At 33.3% G+C, this 22,725-nt stretch overlaps 1 protein-coding gene across 5 annotated transcripts in view; it reads left to right on the plus strand.

Annotated features, from left to right (window-relative positions):
* LOC145675643 (uncharacterized) overlaps positions 1 to 22,725 on the plus strand; it is an 898,816-nt gene that overhangs the window by 830,115 nt on the left and 45,976 nt on the right. For all 5 annotated transcript variants that reach the window (XM_081746197.1, XM_081746201.1, XM_081746200.1 and 2 more), the window contains 4 exons: positions 4,958 to 5,207; positions 15,971 to 16,072; positions 19,153 to 19,333; positions 22,275 to 22,432. In XM_081746197.1, the coding sequence (XP_081602323.1) occupies positions 4,958 to 5,207; positions 15,971 to 16,072; positions 19,153 to 19,333; positions 22,275 to 22,432 (691 nt within the window). The remainder of the gene's footprint in view (positions 1 to 4,957; positions 5,208 to 15,970; positions 16,073 to 19,152; positions 19,334 to 22,274; positions 22,433 to 22,725) is intronic.

The following is a 22,725-nucleotide window of genomic DNA, read 5'->3' on the forward strand; positions in this document are numbered from 1 at the left end:
TCCGAGTCTCATTGTCGAAAGGATTGAACACAAACATATAAACATAGTTTAAAAGAATTCGGAAGATGGAAGCATAACTCACATGCATTGATTTTAGAGAAGGCTTATTAAAATACAAAGGCTTTGAACAATAATTTTATATCATAAACTTTATGAAAAAGATATAGTTAACTAATTTAGATTATTTAAAGTACAAATACTTAAAATGTTTGTCTCTGTTAAACGTGAAATCACACATAACCGTAAATAAAAGATTGGAAAGCCAAAGTTATAGGTTGGAGCTCAGGCGCTTTTAATTGCTATTGTAGCATTTTAATAGATTATTATTATTATTATTATTATTATTATTATTATTATTATTAGCTGAACCTGCGCTCTCTACACAGCGCATCATTCACTTATGAGCATGAATCTCAATCTTCGAAAATAAAGTGGTACAACAATCTATAACTTCACAGTATAAGACGCACCCCATTTTTAAGGCCTATTTGAGGAGAAAGAAGCTACATCATAATTACCAGAAAATATCTCAAAACTAAATGTTTCATTTGCCGTGTTATAAGACTATCGCATAAGGAATATGACAAATATATCTTTTAATATGGGGGGGGGGGGACGGTGGCTAGGTGCATGTGGTCCCTGCTTCAATCCTCGACTAAGTAAGTTTGTGATGGACAGCGTCATGTTCGTGGGTTTTCCCGGCCGACCAAAGGTAAAGGAAAGTATCTACATTTTGTTTGTTTTGAGAAAAACAGCAAAAAGGTCATTTTTGATAATTAACAGTTACGTTGAAGACTATTTTCTTTCTTCATTGAGGCCGGAGCGAAAACAATCTTTTTAACATTAATATTAATTATCAAAAATTACCGTTTTTGCCGTTTTTGTCAAAACAAGCGAAATGTAGATACTTCCCTTTACCTTTGGGCGGCCGTAGCTACTTCTGTTCCTCCCACATTCTCATTCCACAAATTATTCCATCATTCAGTTGCCTTAATATCGGTTTCTCTTAGCCTAAAGGACATAAACGTAGGACGTTAAACTGAAAAGATTTGCATCTTTTAACACAATGTTCTTAAATCATTATTGCATTATTTATTTTAAGGTATTACTCTGTGTACTCATGCTATGTGTACGCAACTACATTATATAATGCTAATTACTCTATTCCTTCTAAAATTTTTGTTTCTAAAAATATTTCTAATCTTATGATAGACAACGTGTCTCGTAGTGAAACTTCTAAAAATACAGTTTATCAGCATAAAAGAAAATTTTTCAGGTAGATTGTGTGTGTGCCATCTGATGTGCGTCACTCGTATAAGAAATATTAAATTGAAGTTTCCGAAAGTCACCTGAAAAAAAAAAAAAAAAAAACTGTCGGTATTACATCCAGTAGGTGAGAGCGCAGTTTTAAAAATAAAATTTTGGTCGCTTAGTATGACATCTTTCAGCAGATGTTTTCTGCAACCTTGGATAGAAATATTCTTTGAGGAGGTAGCAGCAACAAAACATCTTTCTCTCTCTCCTTCTGTCAGATATTCGCAAAGAGGAGAAAAAAAGTTTCGCTGCGTAATTCACACGGAATAAGATCAAAACTCACTACTGATATCACAATTTAAAAAGAGTCAACGGATGTCAGCAGAAACATGATGAATTTACAGAACACGTAACAAAACTATTATTATTAAATTTATTTATTATCCATAATGTTGATTACGTTAGTGGTAGCAGTCTTTCCTTTAAAATAACTTTCCTTTGTTTGCTTAAAGTAAAATGTTGAGAAAATTTTCAAAAGAAAATTTTCTGTTATTTTAACAGCATTATGGAAAAGTTACATGCAGCTTAATTCTTTCATACTAACCTTAACAGTCAGGGAAATTCGCTTCAAAATATGCCGAGAGTCAGGGAAATAGCTACATTTCATAGAAGAGTCAGGGAAAATGCAACCAAATATCACGAAAATATTCGATATGCTTCTGTTACTCGAGCGATGGTAACAAGCATGAAGGCTGTACACACAAGATATGAAAAGCACCTCAAAGAATCAATGCCAATTCAGAAATGATGATGATTAAAAGGATGTAAAAAGCTAATTGCCTTCAGGAATAAAGCAGCTTGAGAAGCACCTAAAAGGTGTTAAGACGTAAAGTTTTGAAAGTAGAACAAATTAAATTGATTTAGATGCTATTAAAATAGAAAATAAGTTAAATTTGGTTGTAGATAATCAAAGGGAGAGGTTTGTTTGAGTGGATTCAGAATACCGAGACATTACTTCAGTCTATAATTATTATTTGGTACTAATGTTTCATACTATTCCAAATATGGAAAGTTTTACTTACAATAAAAAAGTAGGCTCACACTATGTTTAAAAAAAGTAATAAAAACAGAGCATTTAAACGGTTATGGAAATGCTAGAGGTGGATTAAAAAAAAAGAAACTATTTTTTTTTCGAAACCTCACGATAAATGATGATGATGTGGGTCGGGTCTTGAAAATATTTAGTTACTTAGTCATGGATAATCAGGGAAATCAAAGTTAACATTTCAGTATCAATCTTGTATTAGTACTTACAGAACATTTAGTTTTATGTTACTCATCGCCAAGAAACGAAACTTAAAATAAATTGTGTAAAAGGCCTTTCGCAATCAGGACAAATATGGTCCATAGACTTTTTGAATTATACTGCTGGAACTTTTCCCATTACTTTGTTGCATCAAACCTATAAAGCTGCCGATATATATATATATATATATATATATATATAATATGACTGCAACATAATATTGAACTCGTTCATTCGATTATCCTTCACAAAGTTGTGATTTCCGCGTAAGAAGTTCGTGGTCTTCATATTTCCTGTGTGGTTTCCTTGTAATGCATCATACTGACTACCAGGGGCGTCATTTCAGACTTAGCTTGGGAGGGGCAAGAGCACCACTGACATAAGAATCTCACGTTCTGTACTAGTATATTAGTAGACAATCTATTAAAGCATATGTATTTCTCAAACTCTTGGGGGGGGGGATTGCCCCCTCCTGCCCTCCCTAAATGATGCCCCTGCTGACTACGTTATGCTTGCCAATCAACACGTTGAACAAGTTTTCGTTGTATTGAATAAAGGATTAAATGCTATATTATATGGTATATATATATATATATATATATATATATATATATATATATATATATATATATATATATATATATATATATATAAGAATATACACAATATTATAAAATCCAATGTTTTCTATCGTAAAATAAGCACTTAGTATTCATTGTATACTTTACTCATTATAGTTATTAGCAGTCATTAGTCTCTGCATTCTTAATTATTAAATTGTGTCTATTGATGATCTCCGGAATGGTCTTTATGTCAGGGAAGTCGGAGGATGAAACTAGACTCAAATGAAAACCTTAAAAATTATGTAAGTCGTAGAAATTTCTGATCAAGAGCCTAAGGAGTTCCCGAGAAAAGAGAAGAAAAAAACAATTGCATAGGAAAATAATAGAAAATAGATTTAAGAAAATGGAATTACGTAGATGCAGTAAATTTAACAGGAAGATTTTTCACAATAGTCAAATACCACAAAAGCAATTTTAACCTCTCACCCCCCAAGTACACACACGCTATTATAGTACGGTGAAGTAAAATTGAAACTAGCATTGTCATCCAGGTAGGGGTGCCTACAGGCAGATTTTAGGACGATGGTTCTTATTGCAGGGGGACATTTTTTGTTAATTGAAAGTGGCATAGTCAAACTCTAGAAAAATAGTTTCATTTTTTTTTTAAAATTAATATATTAGTATAACATTGATTAAAAATATATGTATTTCCCAAACTCAGGAGACAATTGTCCCTATTCACCCCAAATGACTCCACTGGGGATAAGTATCCCTACGTCCAGATGCAATATTTTTACTACCGTGTAATTGATTTTTACTACCTTCAGAACAATTTGTCTGTTGTCCATTTAAATCCAGTGCCCATCCATTTATGAACGTTCTCTCCGTGTGAAAGAGTTTCAATATTATTTACTCCTTCATTTAAAGAAACTGTAACAAACAGTTGTAACTAACTTTTCCTTCTTCTATTAAGCGAAATATAGTGCCAAATTATTGCGACGAAAGGATTGTTTTCACCGACACAACAGAATAACTTGTATGTTTGATTTTAAAGTGTTTCGTTCCGACGTCAATTTGTGGTGAAATAAATCCATTTTTTTGTTGTTTTCACCGTAATTAGTGGCTGTGATAGTTATTAATATTTTGTACAAAAATGAGGTGAGTTTTGTGATACAAAAAGGAAGAATATCCTAAATTGAAAAAGAAACAAATATTGTATATATAAATCAGAGAACCGTGTAAAGAAAAAAAAAAAATCTTAGTACGTTATTTGGGGCGAATGGCTCTTCAGCTCATATGAGCGTTACATACATATATGCGCGGAGGAGAAAGTAGGTAGGCGTGAGGCGCGCATGGCCTTCTCCACACTATCTCTAAGTCTTTCATGAAGGACGGACGGTCCAACTAGCTGCACTGATTTTTATTTTATTTTCGTTATTTCTCTTTCAGTACGTCACGGTTCAGTAACTTTTGTTTATCCTGCGGTCTACTTAACACGTTATCTGTTCTGTATTATACTTTCTGGCTGTGTGGCGGCGCGGGTCGTTTTTAGCCGAAGAAGCAAAGTTCTTGTAGCACTAAAGAAAACTAGAAACACAGGACTTCAAGGGGGTGGGGAAAGGATGTCTATGCGCCCACTCGAAGATGGCTCATCGATCCCGGAGTGATAATGTGACATCTCCATTTGTGTGTTTATTGTAGAATTTAAAAGTTGCTGTTTGCAATTGCACATACGGATTTTTTTTTTTAATTGGTGCTTGATTATAAACTATTAACAATGTGGTACATAATAATGTTGTGTGTAATATTCTACGTAATTCATCGTTATCTACAGGTTGAATCTGTGGGTAATGACTCTGGAGCAAGTGCTGGAACTTTGGCTGATCGTCTTGGAAAATTGGATGCGGCCACCCAAGACTGGAAGAAGCGTGTGGGCCCCACCGATGCGGTGAAATTTTCGGTAGCCGGTCGCATGGAAAGAGATAACAACTTGAGGTCATCGTCTCCACTCCCTGTGCCTGTTAGCCCCTTAGTGGATAGGAAAAAGAAGACTCCCCGAGCAGCCAGGTTTCGAAGTAAAACAGGTGAGTATCAGAATACTTATTTTTTTCAGAGAATTTTCTAGGTTCGATTTAGAAATTTCACGTTTCTGAAAAAAAAAAAAAAAAAAATCAAGGAATTTTAAAACTTACATAGTGGACTAATAACATGGATTAAGCACTTATACCATAAGATAGTTCCTTATCTATACTAACAATGTAAAAATCTGACCACTGGACTGACGAGATCAATCATTCATTCCGACAAGCGGGAAATCTAGCTCTTCTCCTCGTCAGTGCAGTCACGAGATTTTTTTGGTGTTATTCTAGTGTTGGTCAGTAGTCTATTTCGAAATGTCTTGCCCGAAGATTAGACTCTTTACCTAGCATTGATTAGCAGGGCACTAAACCAGTAGAGCAGAAAAAGCGAGGGAGGGCAATTTCTGTCCTTTGTGTTTCAAATTGTATGGAGGAGCTGGATTTGAGAAATAGACTTGGATATCACATTAATGTAACTTGATAAGATACTTTAGGTTTACTAGGTTTGTATTCACTTTAACACGGTAGTTGATATTCTTCCAATTCTGATTTCTTCGACTATTAAATAGCCAGATCATAGAAATAGGTCAAGTGCAAACAGTGGTAGCGTTTTAGCAAAACCACAGCTAAGGGAAGTAACTTACCTATTGCACTAGTTTTTGTGTATCTCTTTTCCCTTAGCGTGTAATGAAAAAGTTTTTTTTTTTTTTGCCTGTGTGACTTCCCTGAAAAACCGCCACAAAGTGCAAATATAGTAATTTAAGTATTAACATTGTTGGTGTTATCACGATGTTTCTTATTGACAAAAAGAAAGTCTGTTTAGTACTAAAATGCGTTTTCAAGAGTAATTATGGAACTAGTGTTTTTTTAATATGAAAAAAGTGCACGAAAAAAACTGGCGAGTATTTTTGGGTAGTATTATCTTTGGCTTGTTCAGAACTTCATCTACAAGTTTAGAGTATTATACCAGTGATTGTGAGTGCATCTGTCTTAATATAAGGGATGGACTAATTTTATATTAATTAAAACTGTAGCTTTGATATCAAATTGCGAAATCATAGGGGGAGGGGAGAAGTGAAGAAATAAAAAAAGACTGGAAAATTTCGACAGTTCCCATATTTGAACATCCATAACCATTAATCTCTGTAAGGTTAAGGTTACCACTAACCACGAGTTCACCTATTACATACGAATTACTGCAATTAATTCGCAAAGTTTTGACAATAGTGACGCATTTATTCTTTCCAAAGTATGTTATTACTGGTGGGGATTTTCTTTCAGAAACTTTAAGTTTGGGAAATTGCCCTCTAAACCCGATAATTTCATATGCTGATTGATGTTTATATATATATATATCATGTGATATCACTAATATTTTTTCATGTAATTAAAATATAAGTTACACATTCTTACACCAAATGATCCAGCTTTTAGGATTGAGTGGACAAAAGTTTTCAAATAAAAATGTCCCTCCCCCCCAAAAAAAGTTAATGATGGTAAGTATAGATGAATGTTTTACAATCATTTTTTATATCCTTATGATATCATTAGAGATAAGCTACATGAATTAGGCACAGTTACATTTGTTGTTATTAGGATTTGTGACATAATTAACCACTATAGAGCAGTTTCCTTTTCTGTGTATTTTGTTAGTAAGGGTTGTTTGTAGTTAATAATTATTTTATACATGTTGTTAGAATTTATGGAGGGTGTGGCATATATTAACGAAAAAATAAAAGATCCAGAAGTTTTTTTGACTTTATATATGTCAGGTCAGGTCAGTTCAATAACATGCATTTTGTTTCGTTCCTCTAACTTGGCCCTATTACATCATATTGATAATATGTGTACAACAGAATAAAATTTTCATCAATGAAACATAATTGTCACAAAATTGGCCGGAGAAGATGAGACAATTTTCGTGACGTGATGTGAGACAGATCTCTTCTAATAGAAATAAATACACTTTTCAAGAAGAAAGTGAAAACTTTTAAGTTTTACGTCCCACGGTTATGCCGGCTAGGCTAAAGGAGACTGTGATGATGAGAAATGAATGAAATGGTGGAATGAAGGAAGTGGGATTAAACAGAACAACGCCGAGAAAACACACGCACACGGTGTTCGCCCACTACAAAGTTCATTTGGCTGGAGTCGAACCAACGATCCCATACGTCAGAAGTGAACGCTCTACCACTGAGCCATCGCGGCCCCACTTTTCAAGAAGACAGCTCTTAATCTTAGTCTCTTGAGCAATACTGCCAGCATATCTATAAAGTAAATCTTCAGTTATTGAGTTGATTTTGAGTTTAGCGTCCCGTTCAGCAGCGAGGCTATATGAGACGTGGACCTACTGATTAACGTGGAATCCGAACCACATGAGCTCCCTCCGGGAATCGAGCCCGGGTTTCCCACGCCAAAGGCGCGTACGCTAACCGCTTAGCCACGAAGGAGCTCTTCAGTTATTAATTATAAAATTACTGGCATTTTAAAAATAATACAGTAGTTTATTTAAACTTTAAAGTAAGCGATAATCATATGTAAAAGATATCCCGAATAAGGGGCGTCTTGTTCGCTGTGTATGAAAACAGACAAATAACAAATCCCTCTTGTGTTTTATATTTCTGTGAACGATAAGTCTTCAAAATGAACAAGTAACTAAAAGTTACTGGGTGATAGTATTTTTTTAAAAAAAGTGATAGCAACTAAAACAAAAGAGAACTGGCTTTAGAGATCACAAAGGCTATGGCCGGCTAAGTAGCATTAAATTGTATAGTGTGCGACAAGTACATCAAGTCTCACAGTCATTTGTGGCTTTTTAAACAAATTCGCGACATGTTAATTCTGGTAGAACAATCGCCTTATAATTCTGGATCCCAATAGCAAAACTTCGTCTCTGCCAGGAATCTAACCTAAAACCACAAATAAAAATGAAACGAACCCAATAATAATAATAATAATAATAATAATAATAATAATAATAATAATATATTTCTAGAGCAACTTGATTCAATCAAAAGTTGAGTTTGAGGTTCTCACTTTCTAATTTCTGTAGAAGTCTTCATACATTAAATTTCTTATTTTTGAAACATTGAGTACCTCCTAGGAGCCTCTTACTTAGTCAGTCGTATGAAATTTAATCTAAAGGACACACTTGTTTCACGTTAATCAATTTCCTGATGAATTTGTCGGGATTTCTCTCTTTCATATCTCGCAATGTATGGTTACATCATGTGGTATTGAGCCTTACAGAATTTGGAAGAGAATTTGATTGTGAAGAGAACGTTGTATACATTATCTTCTTTTAACAAAAGAGACACTGACCAAAGCTTAAAACTTTACTTTATTTTAAATTATAATTTGTTACTGTTTCGGATATCTAGCATATCCTTCTTCAAACACGATCGAAATTATAATTTAAAATAAAGTAAAGTTTTAAGCTTTGGTCAGTGTCTCTTTTGTTAAAACAATTAATCCAAAGCCATGAATAGTCTTATTATCTTCTTATAGTAATTACAGCGATACGTACAGCTGAATACCTTTTGCGTCACTTGTGATATACACAGGTGGAAGCATATTTAAAGACACCCATAGGAATTAACGTATTAGGTGTAAAAGATGATGATGGTAATGATTCCAATGTGGCGCCCATAGGGACGTTCAGAAATATGCATTTTATAGTACGTGCAAACAGTCAACCCAACCGGCTACATAAAAGTTCGAACTGGTTGCCAATCGAACAAATACTGAATATCTGTCTAGAGCATGGTATCCCGTTTTAGCGTAGCTAGGCCATGGTCGTTGCTAGACAAGATTGATAATGGCATGAATGTACAACGCCAGTAGTCATACACTCGGGATAAAAACCAAAGAAGAGCAGGATGTGTAGCGTATTGTCCTCTCCCTCCAATTCCACGTTGTTAGGTGTGGACCTTGTATGGTACTTCGAAAACACTGCCGATTTTCCCTCGTAGTTTGCACGTTAATGGACATGGTCATCATTGTGATCGAAACAAAACGATTCTCACCACAGAATATACTGAATAGTCCATTTGTTTCGTTATTGCAGTATGCTCCAACACCACTGAAGGCGTTCTAGGCGATGAAAAAAGTCAGGAATAAACGAAAGAAATGGTGGTACGTAGACCTGCCTCTAACAGTAGATCAATTGTTCATGCACTTACGTGAGGCCTACGATGGCTTTGTTAACAGTAGCATTTGTTGTCAGTTAAGTGGCGCTATCGATCTGTTCATTTAGGCGCTTCTTGATGGTGCGTCGCGAAGCACGTCTATTGTCGGAGCTTTCTTCCTTCCATCATTTACATCACCAATAGAAACAGGTGGTATATGAGGATCCTCTTGCGCGTCATGTCTGCAGAGTGTCCATAAAGCCTCTCGTATACGCGTAGTATATGTGGTTACAAATTATTGGACGATTTCAGAAGGTTATATTTTCACTAATACTGAACATAAATACATGATCTTAGTGTCATTGGAAAGAGGGAAATTTGAAGTTTTATTCTAGTTTGGGATGCACTCGATGTAAGCCCATGTGTAATAAGGCAGACGTCCAACTGGTGATCCGATTCATGCCAAACCACCAGTATGTCTGGTGTAATATTGTCGGTGGCTCATGTAATGCGATTTATGCACTTCCAGTTACACTGCCAGAATTTATAGGTGTAAACATTCCTTGATGAAACCCGCAGGAAGAAACCACACACTGTGAGATCGGGTGACCGTGGAGACCATGCAGAACGTGTTGTTTGTGGCTGTTGCATCCATCTTGGCAGATGTTGATTTAGGTGATTCATATGCCTTTATAGAGGGACCTCGTCTTGATGGAAAATTAACTCCTTTCTTCTCTTCTGTGATCTGTCGCATTAACCAACTTTCTAACATGTCAAGATACACATTTTTTGATAGTGCTCATAAAGAGGGAAAGGAAGAAAAAAGAAAAGCCAAACACGCATTTCTTTGAAGCGGCACAAAACATGTTCACTTTGAGGCTGTCACGTTCTCCCATAATGACAGGGCGATTATTTTGACATGGCAGCTATTTACTTTACCGAATAAATGCAGTATTGCTTTACCACTCATGACAAACCTTCATCCTCTCCGATCTTGGCCGTTACTTTCTCAAAAATTACGACAGTAGCATGAGATGATGTTCTCCTATATTACATGTATGCTCACATCAAGGGCATTCAAAGCCAGAATAAAATTTCAAGGTTTCCTCTTCAGTGACTCTAAAGTCATATATTTGTGTTTAGTATTAGTGAAAATATAGTCTTCTGAAATCGTCTAATAATTTGTAACCACCCTTCTCCCCAGTTAACAAAATTGTAAACACAGGAGAATTTCCTATTTACTACTGTAAAATTTGTAATTAGCGTAATAAGGATGTGTGTAATGTGAATTACATGACTTTGCAATATGCATACAATTAATGATAATATATGCAGATATTCATTATAGTTCAGTGACTTATTAATACAAATTTGCAATCGTGAAATATCGTGTATATTTTGGATACGTTTTCCAAGTGTAGAAATGCTTGTTCCGTTATTTATTCGTAATACAAGAAGTAAATAATATAATTTAATGAAATTAACTTTTTCTTCGTGCGTGTTAAATCACATTAAAGAAAGAAAGAAAAAAAAAAGGAAACGTAATATTTTCCTCTTCCTGTCAAGTGCATGCCCGTGCAAAAAAACGCACATATAACGAAAGTTGTTGAATCGTGAGGATATTAGCTGATGGCACAAATCAGTCAAACAAAAACCTTTCATGAGTCATAAATTTTTCTCTTATCAGTAACTGACTGACTGTCTTGTTCGTCACTCGGAAATAGCCTTGGAGAAGCCTTCTGGTGCGACGGAAAAGGGAAAACATGATAGCGGAAAGACATTTGTATACTTGGCTTTTGACATAAGAATTCCATATGTTTTCATGTTATTTTATAAAACTTAGGAATTTGCAATACATAAAGTAAATAAATAAATAAATAAATAAATAAATAAATAAATAAATAAATAAATGAAAAGAATAACTTAAAGGTTTTCATATTATGCAGGAATTTCAATTTTCAGAAATTTCACATACTATATTTTTATTTGATTTGTTGCTGTTATTTACAAACATATAACAGCGTGAATAGACTCGAGAATTAGTCCTTTGATTTATGTTTGCATACCATGAACGACCTTTTGTTGTTTGGTTACTTTATTATTATTGATAAGAATGTAATGTTTTTCTTTTCTTAAATAATTGTTCGAAGGAAAAAGAATTGAAAAACTTGAACGTACATACCCTAAAGCTTTAAATATTGATATCTGAACTAGCCTATTTGATATCTTAACACAAAAGTCACCTCCTTGTGGACTTTTTATTAATTAATTAATTAATTAATTAATTTATTTATTTATTTATTTATTACTATTATTTTTTTTTTACAAAAATATAAAATCCCGAATGTGCTCAGTTATATCTTATGTTGACTACCATAAAGATCTAAAATCTTGGGTATACTTAGATTACTCCTCGTTAAAAGAGAAAATGCAAACTTCTTCTTGTTCTTTCTGGACATTCACTATTATCACTTACTAGCAGAATGTCCGTTCTTCGCACGAGGAGAGTCACTATTTCCCGCTTGGAAGTACTAATGGGGGCTGAATTTGGATTTAACCATAATCTCAACGAACCAGAAAACTACGGATTCGGCAATAAGATAGGTCATTTTTTAAATATCTCCCCTTCCCCTATGTTGCCAAACAAAATCATAGTTAAACAAATTTAATCATAATATCGGGCTGTATCACTAACCATACTCCGTTCTGTCATCTTCCTAGCATCATACTTAAAAGTGATGAGGATATACTGCAGTATCAGTCAATTGTTAAGTTTTAGGAAAAATAATTTTTCTGAATTTTCTCGAATTACGTATGAAGATTTATATTTACTTACATCATTTTGTTAGAATGTTAGAAAGACAAAAGCCACGGTGATTGGAACGAAGGGATCAGTGTCAAATATAGAAATAAGAGGAGAGGAAATAGAACAGATGACTAGTTTTATACCTAGGTAGTGATATTAGTGATGGCATGAAGTGTGAAGTGAAATAAAAGCAAGCATAGGAATGGCGAAAGAAGCCTTTAGAAGAAAGAAAAGAAAGATGAATAAAGACTTGAGAAATAGACTTATAAAATGCTTAGTGTGGAGTATTGTGCCGTATGGGTCGGAAACATGTGCATTAAGTAACAATGATGAAAAACGACTGGAATCTTTCGAAATGTGGATGTGCAAAAGAAGGGAAAAAATTAGCTGGGTCGAATGGAAAACGAATGAGAGCATATTAGAAATGATGGTGAGAAAATAATAATTTTTAAATATTATTAAGAAGAGGAACTGATTGGGACATTAAGTAAGAAGGAACTGGATCATGAGAGACATGCTAAAGGGTGTGGTGGCAGGAAAGAGAGGGGAAGGGTCAAAGCAGATTACAATTAATAGACGATATCAAAACGGAAATCGTACGAGAGGACGAAGAGGTTAGCGGAAGACCGTGGAGCATGTAAGCTTTTTTGTTGCGGTAAATGACCTGCCAATAATGGCAGAATACCTATGTTAATAATAATAATAATAATAATAATAATAATAATAATAATAATAATAATAATAATAATAATGATATATTGCTAGATATTAATGAGAAAACTATATAGCAATACTGTAAGAAGTAATGTAGAACGGAATTGGGTGAAATAAAACCTATTACATCAATTAAGTTCATGTGAATTACAATTTAATGCCCTCTTATTTTATCTAAGGCTTCTTCGAGGTTTATACTCGAGCGTTACACCTTGCACCACAAAAAGCGATATTTCTAAATGTCGTGATTGTTAATTTTTGAACTAACAATAAAACTTTTCCATCATGTTCTATAGTTATTCTATTTTTATACGCTGATAAGTCTACTCTTGAAGGGGAGAAAAAAATACGTTTTTGTAAACAGTTCATTGTGTCTTTTTCTTTACCAGCTACAAATTGCAAATCATTTGCTGATCTTTCGTTTTGCAAGTTGATGAATTGAATCTTAAAACGTCGTGAGTAATAATTTGGTCCGTTGATGCATGACTATAGTAACATGAAGCGTGAAACTCTGTAATAGTATTGTTTCATACTATTGTTTCATGCAGTGAATTACTGACATACAATGTGAATATATACATTTAGCTGTAGCATTTTTCTGGAACAATAATAGGATTACATATAATTAAAATATATTTCTATCATTGTGATATTGATACCAAATCCTTACGTTACCAAAAGAAGAAAAACGTTAACACACTTTTCAATGTTTTAACGCATAATTAGCATTTTATGCAAAGTAGTTAGGTCTCATTTTGTTCTTGTCACGAATGTGAACATAAACTGTAGAAAAGGTAAATGCCTAACTTTCTTCGAGTTCGGCCATTTGTTTATAATTATATTAAATTATTTTTTAATTACATAAGAACATTGACCCATACAACGATGTAATCAGTCTGTTAAAGTTTTTAACAATGAACGGTGTTAGTGGTATTTTGCTGTGATTAAAAATAGTAAATTGCTTCAGATTTACAACTCTACATGTCAGGTTTGTGTCCTAAATTTTTGTTCTGTTATCTATCTATCTGTTATTACTTGCTGTTTGGTTTAGTTCGTGCAAAGTAGATTAAAAAGAGGGAATCTAAAGCTTATTAAATTTTTAACGGAAAATAAGTATACATGCTTTCGTAAACTGATGGTCAGTAATGTTAGAAAAAGTAGCAAATATCTGCCATTTCTTTTTAAACTTCTATACTTATGCGTACTTGAGCATGTTTCGGCTAAGAAAAAACAAACAGATGTTCATTTTCCTCTTAAAGTTTCACAGTCCTGAGTGCATAGTTTTATACCTAGTTAATTTTTCTTTCAATTGGTCTGTGATAAATATGAAGTGCTCATAAGATTTTATGCGAATTCATTGAGGAGGCTTATTCTTCAGTCTAAAACACCTTCTTTCCCCATTTTATCTTTGCTTTATGAATAAGGATATTCATATATTTTGATGAGTGCTGAGAAAAAAAAAAAAGGTGAAGTAATTGAGAGACACAGTATTACCAACTTGACACTTATGTTCTACATTTGATGGAGTCTTAAGTTCGTACGTTCATTTTCCATTTGGTAATTTGCGTTTGCATGAATTTCTGAGCGTAACTGTCTTGCGAAAGATTTATCTGATCTCATTACCAGCGGATAGACATTTATGGATACGAATGTGATATTTCATATCCATACAGACCTCTAGTGATGGTTCTATACATATAAACCACTCACTACTCTAGGTGTGATGGCCTCATATACAGACTACCGAATGCTACTCTGGATGTGATCGTCTTATACGTAGCTACTTATAAAGGCGTAAGCGGAACACAGAGTATTTCCTTCATTAGAATCTTCGTTCCACCTAAGAATGAGACTACAGACCTATTAAATAATAATAGGTAGTAATGTTTCAACATGGCTCTTTAGTACAGATAGTAAAAGTGTTAAGTACATGCTTTTAGTTTTATATATATTGTAAAATTTTCGAAGGACACAATACACATTTCTAGCACTTATAAAATAGCATTTAGTCAAATGTCGTTTGAATTGAAGATACCACTATAATGTGGAGTAGCTGGTTCGCAAAGCAGAATTCTCAATAAGTAGGAGACCATCTCGACAACAATAAGTACTTCATTAAGCGTTAATATTTTTAAATTATTAAAAATATTAACTACTTAAATGGAAAAAGTCTGTATTTGATTTTCAAGGTTTTGTCGTGTGAAATGAAATCAGTTATCCACGAACTGGAGCTGTCTAATACAAATAGCCGTAAGAAAACTTCAAGTGATTTATACGATTTCCGGAGGAGAAAAAAAAAAGTTAAAACCTATCAGCTATTTATCATATACTTTCTTGCATAGGTATTCACATTATTGTTTACGAGAAGACGGATATTTCTATAGTCAAACTGCACATATAAAGTTGGATCTTCATTTGCGTCATTTACATGTCTGCTAGGAATACAGAGAAATAAAAGATAAAAATTTTGGAAATGCTTCCTTGGTTTCAATACGTAGTAGTAGTAGTAGTAGTAGTACTAGTTGTTATTATTATTATTATTATTATTATTATTATTATTATTATTATTATTATTATTATTATTATTATTATTATTATTATTATTATTATTATTATTATTTTCTTTGGTTGCCTTGAGGAAAGAGTTTAAGCCCCTATCCGTTCGTCGATGTGCGGTATTGTTTTCTTAGTTGGAGAGATTCATGTGTAAAGTGCATATGGCATAGTATAATTCTCACATAAATTTAGAAAAATGAAATTGAAGATAAATTACACACAGAGAAACAAATGGAAAGCACTCAAAAATTGGAAAGTGCAAAATTGAGAAATGACTATTGCATGTAACTTCTGATCACTTGTACAGTATTGAGTGAGTGTAGGTAGGTCTTTTCGTATGCAAAGTAGATTCTGTCAAGTATAAATCAGAATACTCTTTATAAAGGTGTTTTAAGATGACAGGAGGAAAAGGAAACTGTTGCTATATATAGTACGAAATTTAAAAAAAAAAAAAAAATAATAAAAAAAAAATAAAATAAAACGTCTGGTTTCAAGAACGTGTATGTTTTAGTTTAATTGTATTGTGTAAAATAATTAATTTCGGTTTTTCTTTCTTTTAATTTTAGCTCATCTCAAAGAAGTAGCATCGACTCCGTCGTCGCCTCAGAAGGAGCTGTTACTCTCCCTGAAGAGAAGCATATCAGCACCAGAAACTAACGATGAAAGTGGTAAGGAAGTTGTAACTTTTTCCAGGGCTGCCAACTGTACGGGTTTAATAACTCAGATACTGGTGTACGAGTTGTTATTCAAAATGTACGGGTGAACTAATAATTTTGATTGACACTTAAAGGCATTTTCGTACTTAAAGGAGTAACCATTGAATTTCGAAAAACGTCTCAATTGGTCTGATGTCACTGATATTTTGAATCATGTTAAAGTTAACGTAAACATTGACAAGCTGTATTCAGAATTCAGTTAAAAAAAAGTGCAAGGCGAAGTTGATCAGTCTTCTTCTGTTAGTTATAAATGATTAAGAATGATGATGAATGATTCTGTTAGTAAGTTTTTCAAGCTATACCTGACTCAACAGAGCTGTTTAATTTAGCTGCATTTGTATTACCAATACCTGCAAGCAGTGCATTTTTGTGAAAGAGTGTTTAGTATAATGGGAAGTGCTTGGACTGATGCGAGAAACTGTATGACTGAAAATTTACTGAAATCTAAATTAATGTTAAAAGTTAACTTTAAAATGACTTGCAAAGAATTTTACTCTTATGTAACAAAAGAATCCTGCTGTATTAAAAAGTGCTAAAAATGAAAACAAGTATAAGTTTCAGTCTGTTCAGAAATGAATGCTAATTACAGTTTCAAATCAACCTTATTTTGTTTCTCTTAACAAATGTTGCTAAACATGGATTTTTTTTTTTTTTTTTATTTTTTTTTTTTTTTTTAAAGGATAACTGAAATAAGGTTCTAATTTAACGAAATTGGATTTGGAGGACTCAAGCTTTGAATGTGTGGGTAAGCAGGTTTGAAAAGTTGGCAGCCCTGGCCTTTTCATTTTAAAGTATTTCAACCTACTATGGATATAGTATGTGAAAATTAACTTTTTTTCTTCACCTTTGATATTTCATTATTTGTTACTATTTTTTTTTCTTTGCGGAAATGTAAAAAAAAATGCTCTTCTACATCAACACTGCATTGCTATCCTATATGCGATCCATAATATTGCCCACGAAGCTAGAAGTACATTTTTAAAATTGGAGACGAGGCAAGGAATGTGACAATTCTCGTCTCATCTTCGAGACGAAATGAGATATGTTACGAGTCTCGTGAGTAGCGCTAGTTCACTGAAGTCTTAGATCTCATACTGTTCTAGAGTTACGTGATTCATAAATATATAAACTATAACTAACTAACTCTATGGCCTATGGAACCCGGAGATTCAATGCCGCGTTCACAAAAGCTCTCCACTGACTTCTATCCTTAGTTAACTGCTTCCAGTTTCTACTTTCTATTCCAATCTCTGCGAGATCCATCTTAATATTGTCCTCCCATCTGCGCCTAGATCTTCCTAATGGTCGTTTTCCGATTGGTCTTCCAGTCCAGACTTTGAAAGCGTTTCTACTTTCTTGCATTCTAGCTACATGACCTGCCCATCTCAGCCTCCTAGACTTGATGACCCTAATAATATTGGGTAAACCGTATAAATTATGTAGTTCCTTGTTATGAAGTTTCCGCCATTCCCCATTCCCGTTCCTCTTGGGTCCGAATATTCGTGTCAGGATCTTGTTCTCAAATACTTTCAGTCTATGTTCTTCCCTCAGAGTAAGCGACCATGTTTCGGAACCATAAAAACTATAAATAGATATAGTAATTGCATGAACGCAGTCTGAAGAGAATTTATCAACTTTTAAAGATATGCAAATCATTACACAATATACTCCAATAATAAATATGGTTTAAATGTTGTTATATCGCTCCGTTCGTGGTCCTCTCGGGACGCGGAAGAATTCTGATAAGTTCTAGATAGAATTAAGAAATGAGGGGGAGGTGTGTAACGATCATATTACATCTGTTGATTTGTTACGTCAGTGGCTAAAGGGGAGTCATAAACCTCTATAAATCAACCAATTTTGGAGAAATGAAATCCTTTCAAAAATTCAAATTGATTTGTTTTAACAAAAGACCTGTGTGAAACTGGTATGGATTTTGCTATTGATCATAGTGTTAGGAAAGATTATATATATGTATCCCCTAAAATGGTTTTATATCAGATCGAAGTAAAGCATGAGAAAAACTAGCTGAATTTGAATAATAATAACCGCAAGCTACCACAAGTTTTCAAAGCATACAGTGTACAATATGGGGCATTTTTGAAGCAAAAGTATATTGTACGTTTCAAAAACAATTGTAAATTAATAAACATATATCATGAAGATAATAACTATTAAATTAATGTAAATAAGTTGGAAATAACGTCAGATGTGTATTTATGATGAAAAGCTACCCCAAAATTATTTCCCTTGACCTGAATTCAAGATGGAGGACTTCAAAAATAGCTACCATAATGGTACTATATAATAATAACTGCAGTTCTATCTTCATTACCTCTATCCAAAACGTGGTGTCGTTCCCTCTAGTTGTTACAAACTTACAAGATACTTTGCCTCATATTGTATACTGTAAATGCAATGAAAACTAAAAGGTCGCTTGCGGCATTACTTAATGTTAAACTGAGTTGGTTTTTTGCCTCGTGGGTTACTTTGGTCTGATATGTAGCCATTTTAGAGAATGAGGTTCAAGAAATTTTGAAGCCGGAAAAGAAGAACCACCGTAAGATATGTGTATGAAATTCTATGGTTACGTACCTACACCGGTGTATTTCTTTTCTTTTTAAAAATCTTTTCGTACATTAAAACTACATGAAAATCTATGTATTTTACTGCTATTTTTACTGTAGTTTTTTTTCCATGCATCGATATTTAACAATGAAAAAGAAAAGTTCATTCTTTAAATGGTAAAATACTGTGAATGTAAAAGCAAAACTTCCAATGGCATTAATACAAGTTATTTTAGTATCACAATGTTTTTTATAAAAGAAAAAAAGTATTTGTGAATGTGGCGTGAGTGTATCATAAAATATGTGCTCAATGTTCATAGTGAATAACTTGATCTTTAATGTTTTATGCTTGAACATGCATACATATAGACACACACTCGCTTTTATACATATAATTACTGTTATTATTATTATGTGTGTAATCGTTGTTTGAAACTTGAAAGATTTCGTTCTCTGTGTTTGCAGCTATGGAGCAAGTCGCTGATGAAGCCAAAGCCAACGTTACTGAATCCAAGGTGGTTGTACCTCGCGCGGACGATGAAACTTTCACTGAATTTTTCAAGAGTGTGTCCTGTCAGAAAGAAGAAGAGAAGGTTGAGATTAAAGAGGAAGACTTCGATAGAATTATCAGTGAATCAAGGCAGTTGTAAGTAGGAGCTGTATTATTTTCGTTGATAGAATAATCAGTAAATCAAGGCAGTTGCAAGTAGCTGTGTTTTCTCCTTGATAGAATAATCAGTAAATCAAGGCAGTTATAAGTAGGAACTGTGTTATTTTCTTTGATAGAAATAATCAGTAATTGAAGGGAATTATGAATAGGAACGGTTTTATTTTCGTTGATAGAATAATCAGTAAATCAAGGCAGTTCTAAGTAGGAGCTGTGTTTTCTCGTTGATAGAATGAGTAAATCAGGGCAGTTGTAAGTAGGAGTTGTGTTCTCTCATTGGTTGAATAATCAGTAAATCAGGGCAGTTGTAAGTAGAACCTGTATTCTCGTGTCACAGATTGCAAAGCTCACTTTTGACTAACTATTGTATTGTTCTTACCATTGAGCTGGGGAATCTGGAGTCGATTTCTGGCGAGATTCTGGTTGATTAAACTGTTAACTAGCCCTCCTCGCTGTCTAATGGCTAGCGTGTGCTGCTTTGATGCACGCGGTCCCTTGTTCGATCTCCGATGGTAGAACCAAGGTTGGCATAAACCATGGTTTTTATTGAAAAAAAAAAAAAAATTAAACCTGTCTTTTTTGGGGTTTAAACCAGGGTTTTTGGTTTAAATAATTTGCCCTATGTATTTATATTACATATGGACAAAAATAAGTTTGTTTCACCGTGGTATCATTATGCAACAACCGAGTTATGCTGGAAGGAGTCACATAAGCTTAAAGCGGAATCCAAACTGCTTCTCGACTTACATCCAAGAGAAATTGTCCTCCATTTGAACTCGAAACCGGAACTAAGTGACCACAAATGCGATATGTCTGCCGACTCACTCACGAAGGACTCCTGATACGTTGTACTGATCTTTACATACTTTTGTCAAGAGTCATTTGAGAAGGTCAAAAGATAGTTACACAAGTAAAACCATTATACAGAATTACATATGGACAATTTTAAAATACTGCAGAATACAGAAGAACTAATTAAGTCCAAGTTAGTTCACTATGACTTTTATTAGTCAAAGTTAAAGAAATACAACGACTTAATTTGCATATCAGTAAGAAAAGTGAATAAAGATGAAAATTATTTGAATCTACTTTGACTCTGACCCATTTATACATAAACAGATACCAAAGATACTTCTGATTTCAGTAAATTCCTCTCGTGGGATTTGTGTGACCCTCCCCAAAAAAGTACGGTATTTCGATGTATTTATCAATAGTAAAAATTATTAAAATGAAACAATATTTAGAATTTTTCTTTAATTGCAATTGCATAACAGTAATAACAAACTATAAAAAATCACAAAAGAAACATTAATCAACTTATATATAAAGAAGTTGGTTTTGTAGTATAATCTCTGTGAGTAATGAATGGGGAATTTAGGTCTGAATATAATACGAATAATATGCGGGAGTGACACGTGATAACCTACAAATGTGTCTTCGTCAAGATTTTACGATCACTTGCCCTTACGAACATTTTTCGTTTTTTCTTATTTTTTGGTTTAAACTTTTTTTTTTTGAAAAAAAAAAAAAACAGCTGGTTTAAACCAGTCAACCCTGGGTAGAACAGTGCAAAAATTGAACTTATTACGGTGGTTCGTATTCCGTCTTGAACTGTAGATCTGCCGGTGCTGGAAAGGGACGCTAAAATTTAACAAATACACATCCACAATAAAGCTTTACATAAACTCGGGACTGAAAGAAAGTTCGAAGGATTTAAAAAAAAAAAAAAAAAAAAATCACAGATTCCTGATTAAAATTATTTCAATCATTGCGGGAAGGGAGCTCCCTATAGATGAAAGAAGTTTCAACTTGTTTTCCCCTAATTTTTGACATCAGTTTACTATAGTTAAAAATGGAAATGGAGCCTTACCAGAACTAGCGATCGTGCTTTAGAGAGCTAAAAGACAAGACTCGTATAGCGTAAACATATCCAATTAGAAGAAATATTACTTCCGTTCCATTTGAGTAGTGCGTTTCCTCAATGTATTTCAAATGTCGAGCTTTCATTTATTTAAAGATAATAATACCTTGTTGTCAGACACCGTGTGCCTGGGTTCTCCCGTTTTCTCCTCCTTTCTTCATTCCATCATTCACCCATTTATCATCATCACAGTCTCCTTTAACCTAGCCGGCATAAACGTGGGACGTAAAAACTTAAAAAGATTTACAAACCTGTATACTTTACATTTAAAGACTAATCAATGTAGCTATTTTACTGGGTGTAAAGTGTACCATTTTCCACCTAGAATTTCATTTTAGTAGACACAGCTCATGGTATAGTTAGCTTCACACAATAAAATGAGCTTTATCGTTAGTGGGATTGTTTAAAAAATGTTCCATGACCTTTTCCTTAATTCCTGTTTTAAATAGCGTTTTTTTTTTTTTTTCTCGAAAATTTGTTTGCCTGAAACCCAGCTTTAATTGCTCATAACTTGAAAACCAAAGGTCTGCCTATAAAAGTAATTCACGCATGCATATATGTAATAAGCAAGGCAAGGTGTACTAACTTAGAAATGCATCGAAATATATATTAATCCTGAAATTTTCAATAGAAACCTCCACTTTCGTCAGCTACTTGTAATTATTATTATTATTATTATTATTATTATTATTATTATTATTATTATTATTATTATTATTATTATTATTATTATTATTATTATTGAATTTAAAGTTACATTCATTACAAAATATCCATTGTATGATTTATGTATATTGTTTCCAGAATGTTGCAGACCTATTTCCATGTCGAAATCGTATGATTCTGTAGATCGTGTACAATAAATATTGTGCGTGGCGTGTAATTTTAAGTATTTATTTATTTACTAATATCAAATGAAGGACGATAGAAGTTTTATTAAATTAAATATTTGAAATGTAAACTGATTCCGAATTGCTTTTTTCATTTATTTTTTTGTAGATTGGTACAGAAAAAGACGGTGAAAATGCAACAACGTAAGTTCACGTCCAGGAATCCCATCAAAGCTCTGGCAGCCAGAACAGATTTACAGGAGGAGTATATTGAAGTGAAAACAGATCTTGCAGAGAAGGAATTGAAGAGACTCAAAGTAGAAAAATGTAAGTTAAAACCAAGAAATTTACTCTTAACCTTTCCATCTAGATCATTAACAATGTTGCATAATGTTGTAATAGTACTAATTTTATCCTCAGTTATTGTTAAATGAATATTCTCGATCCTTTTGAAGGAAATTTAGTTTTTGTTTCAATTCGTTTAATCAGAAATAAAGATTTGTTACTGAAGTTTCTTCGTATTCTTCTTGTTCTTCGTCTTCTTCTTCTTCTTCTTCTAATAATAATAATAATAATAATAATAATAATAATAATAATAATAATAATAATAATAATAATAA

The sequence above is a fragment of the Thermobia domestica genome, chromosome 18, assembly GCF_964235325.1.
Source record: "Thermobia domestica chromosome 18, izTheDome1.hap1.1, whole genome shotgun sequence".
In the NCBI taxonomy this organism is placed as follows: Eukaryota; Metazoa; Arthropoda; class Insecta; order Zygentoma; family Lepismatidae; genus Thermobia; species Thermobia domestica.